This window comes from Dermacentor andersoni, chromosome 4 (genome assembly GCF_023375885.2).
Source record: "Dermacentor andersoni chromosome 4, qqDerAnde1_hic_scaffold, whole genome shotgun sequence".
Classification (NCBI taxonomy): domain Eukaryota; kingdom Metazoa; phylum Arthropoda; class Arachnida; order Ixodida; family Ixodidae; genus Dermacentor; species Dermacentor andersoni.
In genome coordinates this window covers 10680034-10687190 of record NC_092817.1, presented here as the reverse complement: position 1 = coordinate 10687190, position 7157 = coordinate 10680034, and the positions used below count along the sequence as shown (strand labels likewise).

The window sequence follows — 7157 nt, the reverse complement described above, 5'->3', positions numbered from 1 at the left end:
TTCTTTTCACCGCTACTTGCTGAGCACAATCACGAGGTCTAAAATGACGTCAAATGTTCCACCGCGCTGCAGAAAAGCCAACTTCATGGACCTGACGCCGTCTTTTCCTTACCGTCAACGCTATCAACATTGAAATCCACCACTTCCGTAACACGAGTGACATGACATGAATGACATAATGTGACATGAAAGTCATGACATTAATGAGATGCATGACATGACATCATGAATATCACGCATGAAACAAATATGTGCATGCATCACATTTATGACACAAATTACGTGTTACGACATGAACATGAAATTCGACATGCATGAAAAAAATTGTACAGGCTCAGTAAATTGTTTACATTGCATATAGACAAATATTTACCCTTACAAGTTTTTCTTTCTCCCAAAAGTGTGCCAGACGATGTCACAGTGATACCTTAGGCTGTTAGAAGCGATAGAAATTTCTTTTTGTATGCACGATCAAGTTGAATGTTGGCGCGTTCATTGTGTATCTTTTTGTCCACAGCAGCAGTATGCACCTTGCGGTAGGACTGCAGGAAAATTGTCGGCCCATACGACGGAGCCGCAGGGTTCGTAGAAGTTTTGTCGCCAGCGAAGGGCAAGGTACAAATTTTCGGGTGTGTTGCTGGCTTCTATTCAGTTCCGTTAAGGACTGTAATACAAATAAGCAAGTTGTAAGCACGTTTTAAAGGTATGCACATGGCGGACCTACGATGTCACCAATCGTAAAGCCCCTCAACGTTTAAAAGTAGCGCCATCCTTTGAACTTTTCTGCTGCCGTGCACGCTTCAACGCTGTCCCAAGCTTTAATAAGCCTGTTTACAGTGCTCAATGTAAATGCCCCAGGTAACATAAGTAAGTGCGATGAACTTGAAACTTTTCTTCACACGTACGATGCGGATGTTTCTATTATGACTGAGACTTGGCTTCACGACAGCATTCCTGATACCGACACTGTACCAAATTCGCATGAAATTATTCACCTTGACCGCTGTTCAAGGGGAGGTGGTATTGCAGTCGTAATAAAAAAAGGTTTAGACTACTATTTGGTATGCCACAACACGAATGTAGAAATGGTCTGGCTTGTGCTCAGTGTTTTCAATCTTAGTATACTTATCGGTGCTGTCTAAAGGCCTCCGAACGCCGACATAGCCATGTTGGAATCGCTGCACGATTTCATTCGCAAACATAGCAAACGCCACACTCACATCATTATAGGTGGCGATTTCAAATTGCCTAAAATAAACTGGGATCTTCTGTGCGCACGGCCTTCCAGTCGGCATTCGGATTTACTCCTTGATATTGCATTTTCTTACAGTCTCAAGCAGGTGGTGTATGCGCCAACGAGAATCATGCCAGACACAAACTCGTGCCTCGATCTTGTTTTTGTTTCTGATACACGTAGTCTGCTTGGTTTCACAATCGATATTCTAACTGGAATGTCAGACCATAACATGGTACTCTTTACAAGCAACCTCAGACGGCCTGAGACACGAGGGACAAAAACCACGTTTCTTGACTTTAAATCATGCTGACGATACTAGTATTTTATACCTTCTCGAACTGAACTATGACGTGCAATATAACATGGCTGTTGATGGTACTTCGATTGCTGATGATTTATGGTCGAGTTTCAAGTACACAGTGGTTCACGAGTGTATATAGAAGTTTGTCCCTCTTTAAACTAAGGAAAGTGAACAGCTCTAACCCTTGGATTGCACATGAAATCCTTCAACTAAAACGTCGCATTAAGCGCTTGTCAAGTGCTCGTTCACAGAAAAAGTACAACTCACCGGTTGTTCGAGAGGAGTTGCAGAAGATTGTAAAAGTACCAGTTTTTTAACATCAGAATGCACGACCTCCTCACTAGCGACTCCCATAAGTTTTGGAGGCACCTAACAGATAAGAACCTGCAAGCAAAATTTTTCTGAACAACTTTGCCATTACAAACAATAGCGTCACCCTTTAATGACCAATTTTACAGTGCATTTCTGCATGGAAGAGACATGGTTGCCAAATTTAGAGGCAAAAATCTAGATATACCTGACCTTACCATAAGCGAACAGGGAAATTTTTCAGCACTTCAGCTCGACACAAAGAAGTAATCTGGACCAGACAATATTCCAAACTGCTTTCTTTACAGATCGCTGAATGGTGCGCGAAATATTTATTTCTTACCTTCAGCACAAGTCTGCATAAAGGTGAACTTCTAAAGATTGAAAAACGGCAAAGGTCATGCCAATCTACAAATCAGGAGATAAGTACTCTGTACCAAATTATAGGCCCATTTCTCTGTTGTGCACCACCAGCAAGGTTACTGAACACTTTATTTGTAAACACGTGAGCTCATTTTTGAAGAGCAATAACTTTTTCACGAGCAGCCAGCATGAGTTTTCAGTGTGGCCTATCGACAGTCACACAGCTGACTCGTATCACCAAAGAATTCTTTGCGACGCTGGACAAAGGTGGTCAAACAGATGTAATTTTTCTCTATTTCCATAAAGCATTTGACTGCGTGTCCCATTTGAATTTAATGACAAAACTTGCGAGCCTCTTAAACAATAACCAACTTGTAATGTGGCTTGACTCTTACCTTTTTAACCACCATCAATACGTACAGATAGCTAAATCGAAGTCTCATACAGCATCAGTGCTTTCTGGTGTTCCTCAAAGCTCGGTCCTTGGGCCCCTTCTTTTCCTTATATATCTCAATGGCCAGGCTATCGACTCTTCTATATGCTGCCGTTTTTTTTTGCAGATGACTGCATTGTCTGCCACACCATCAAAAAAACGAGGATCAAGCCACACTAAACAACTACCTAATGGCTATTACTAACTGGTGCCATGTGTGCGTGATGATTGAATACCTCAAAATGCGCTCAAATGACAATAACACGCAAAAAAAAACTTCTCTACGCATACAATGTCAACAATAACCAAATCACCCTTGTTAACTAGTTTAAATCATTGGGTATAATTATTGATTCCACATTAAGTTGGAACTCCCTCATTAAAAACATTGTCTCTACAGCATCAAAACGACTGTGGTTGCTCACGCATCACTTGAAACACTAACAGTGAAACAAAATTAGTTGCATACATGTCCCTCGTACACCCGTTACTTCAGCATGCAGATGTAGTGTGGGATCCACACACCAAAACAGAAGCTAGCTGCATAGAACGTATTAAAAAAAAGCGCTTCGCTTTGTTTACAATGCCTATGGTAGGCAGGTGTCCATATTTGATCTTTATACGCGGCCTGGTTTTTGCACACTCGAATCATGGCGTAAGTTGCACCGCCTTAAAATACATTCAACATCATTAACAGTCAAGTAAAACTAGATTTACAGGCATACATGCATTTTAACATGTCACAACCAACCCGTAAGATACATTTGAAAGGGAGAAAATAAAAATAAATATGAAGCTAAAATGTTGCAGTTTACGGCGAGTCTTGTCACACAGATCGCCGAAACCACAAGTGCTGTCGGCGCGAACAGCAGTGCGCGTGCTGCAGTTTGCACCGTCATCGACCGCGCCGCGCGGGCGAATCTACCTTGCGATGAGACAGTGCAAACTGCACCACGCACACTGCTGCTCACGCCTACAGCACTTGTGGTTTCGGCGATCTGTGCAACAAGACTCGCCGTAAACTGCAATATTGCCCATATGCTAATATCCAAGTGCTGATTATTCATTGTATTACTCTCGTCAGTGTGTGTGTATTTCATAGTTCTTTTGTCGTCACAGCACGACAATGATTTGTACCAAAAATAACTTGTAATGCAATGTACCCACTCCTGCCTTGACGGCCAAAAGGTTGCTGGCAGTATTGAATAAATAAATAAATAAATAAATAAATAAATAAATAAAATAAAATAAAGTCTGGCTCCTGCACGCCCATTGAGTAGCTTTACCGCATAGGGTTGGAATAAAATGGCGAAAGTATACGCAACTCTGCTCCCTTTGGGTGCATTACATGGACACTGGGCCTGAGGATCTTGGGCGCAATGTGCTTTATCACCGAGTCAGAGGCACCAATGCGTGAAATGCTTGGTCGCGAATTCCAAAGCACCAATGCTTGAAAGGATAAGCAGCGTGTCTGAGGATCAGTGCATGAAGCTTGGTTGCAAGGTTCGCATCACATGCTTGGTGTGCTTAACTGCAGGTCGGAGACATGCAGAAATAGAGGGATTGGCCATGTTTCTTCAGAGAAGTGCCGGACCAATGAGAAAGTATGCTGGAGTCACGTGGCGGGCGCGGCCAATCGGCGACTTCAGAACGACCTTCAATCATTTGCTTTTTGGGCGCTTGTTTCTGTCTCGAGGAGATTGCTGAAATGGCAAATTTGAAAAAGAAATGCACTTCCTGGTGAGACAAAGATGGCAGTGCTGGGTTGCGTTGTTCCGGAGATATTGTAGTTGAAAAACACCGCTTATCCACAGTTTCCACACAATTTTTCGCCACCTTGGCTGATACAACAAATTTTTAGAGCGAACTTCTACGTGGTTTCCAGTGAACATATTTCGAAATCAGATAGAGAGTTAATAGACACTGAAAATGTGATTTAAAAGATAAATACATTTTTGGGCCATTTTTCGTGATGCGAAAGCTGCATCCCCCATTAACCCTCCATGCATGAGCCATGCACGTGCTATCGATACCTGATCTGCATACAGTAATTGCTATCACAATGAAAAGTCGACTCGGAAGTTGTTGAAGCAGTTACTTTATTCAAGGTGCCACACAATGGCTTAACACCACTGAAATGTGCATTTAATTACAAAATGATTCAAAAGCTGCTGTGCTGCATTGCAAAAGTGAGCTCTTTCATATCATACAAGAATAATTGAAATACGTATTGTTATTACAACTTTCACTGAATTGTTTGACACCTATTTAAATGACAGTAACAAGAAATGTGACTCTGTAGATGTGAAATCAATATCTTGTAAATGGTCATTTAGCTTGCGACGAAGTAACACCCATTACAATATTATCCCCTGAACCAAACTGCCAGTTCTTGCAAGATAAAATTGTTGTGTAAAAATAGGGAAATTCAGTGTATTTTACAAATCTTCTGGAAGAAATGTTATCAAATATAAAACTGTAATGAAACCCAGAGAGGTTTGAGGATATATGAAGAAACTCATAACAGTTCGTTATAATAAAAGTTTGTGAAGCTAAAACACAAGCAGGTTACAGATAAAGCTTTCAGACATTATGTATGAAGGAAATAGCAGAGCTAACATTTTCTCCTTATGATGAGTAACATAATGATGAAAAGTGCCTTTAAACATGCAGAGAAAATAACTATGCGGTTAATGAAAATTTATTTGCTCTGTGATTGCAAGCACTTTCCTGTTCCTTTATTGATCATACCTCAAAAAAAAAGAAAGTTAATTGCATCAAGTGTGCTACATTTCTAAACACCTAAGTCGAGAGTAGAATAGAAGACAAGAGAGGAGGCACCTAAATTTGTGTAGACATGGAAGTCCTTGTAGTTAAACATGCACTTTTAAACACAACTCCACAAAATCCTAACTTCAAATGTAACCTTCTGTGAGAAGTGAAATACTTAAGATACTCTGACAAAATGAACATAAAAGTACTAATAATGCACAAATTAACAGAATTGTGCAGTACAAACAGCTGAATCAAGAACCCATGTCAGGAGACAGAAAGGAAACCTAGTGCCAAAGAAGCTGTGGGGCGCATCATATCACACCATGCAGATGGCAAGTACCAAAAAAAATGAGAAAGAGAAAAAAAATTTCAAAGGTAACATGAAAATGGTGTTCAACAAACACATTCAGCTGGTGACATCACAGAGGATCGTATTTTCTGTACATGTGCGGGCAAGCAGTTCAAAGTCCTCAATCGAGTAGTCCTCTGGCATGGAGAGCAGTTCAATATTGCGACATGCTGCGTGCATTGCGCTGTCTGGTGCACCACTGTCAGCACTGGTAACGAGCTGAAGAACCATTGCCGTCTTCTTTGCTATCTCTGCCTGGCAAAGCCTGCAGTGAGAAGAGTGATGAGTTGATTATACGAGGGCAACTACAATGTCTTTATGTGCACAAATGACTAGTACTACGGTATTCTCCAATGCTGGTTCCTGATCTGCAATCAGGAGCCTTGCTCAAGAGCTACAGTAGTGAACAAAAGCCCTGTTGCAGTTTCTCTGTAAAATATTGCTGGCTCTCCCGTAATCGAGAGTAGGTATAAGCATGAAGTGGCAACTGACAAAGATTGGTTGTATATGATACTAGCCACAACCTTAAATGGATGTAAGGCATGTTCACAGTGGCACACCACACTACACTGCACCACGCCATACTGAGGATATATGAAGCACTGGTCCATATGGACGCTGCCCAGCTGGAAGAAGAAGACCGGCTGAAGGCTGCACAACAGGCAGCAAAAGATGCCAGGGAGACAAAGCGCACTGCTTAGCTAGAAGAAAAATGAATTGAATTTATTTATTTACTTATTTATTTACATATACGGAAGCCCAATATAGGGCTATAGCAGGAGTGGGAACATTATGCAATACTATAAATTACACATTAAAAACACAGATATACACAAAAAGATGAACGATGAAAAAGAAGCGCTTTACATGTTAGCGAAGTGCTTACCAGTGGTAGCTATAAAATCTTTTAGTGATAGTGAACGAATGTTACCAGTTAGAGAATTCCAAAGCTCTATTGTACATGGAAAAAAACTGTATTTGAATGTATTAGCACAGGCATGAATAGGTGTCATGTTCAATGCATGCTACGGTACAACTTGCTACGGGCACAACTTGCTTTAGTAAATGCGATATAGTTACAATCAGAAAGACCAGAGGTGGAGTTATTAATTGCATATAAAAGTATTAGGGCTTCAATGCGATAATGTGAAAGTAATGGCTCAATTTTCTAAGATTGCTGAGCCTGTGTTGGTGAGAAACTGCGGCTGTAATTTTGGCAAATGAAATGGATAGATTTTTTATTAATGTTATTGAGCGAGCTTATTTCACATTGTTTGTCGGGCAGCCAAAGGACAGATGCATATTCTAGAACAAGACGAATTAACATCTTATGTAATAGCAGTTTAGTACTGTATCACGGGGGGTTGCCGAAGACGGCTGCCGAAGTTGG

General features: G+C 40.9%; 1 protein-coding gene across 3 annotated transcripts in view; it reads right to left on the bottom strand.

The window, feature by feature from the left end:
* Positions 1-4725: 4725 nt before the first annotated feature.
* Nup98-96 (nuclear pore complex protein Nup98-96) overlaps positions 4726-7157 on the bottom strand; it is a 264767-nt gene continuing 262335 nt past the window's right edge. For all 3 annotated transcript variants that reach the window (XM_055073379.2, XM_055073380.2, XM_055073381.2), the window contains one exon: positions 4726-6032. In XM_055073379.2, coding sequence (XP_054929354.1) covers positions 5825-6032 — 208 coding nt within the window. In that variant the 3' untranslated portion in view covers positions 4726-5824. The remainder of the gene's footprint in view (positions 6033-7157) is intronic.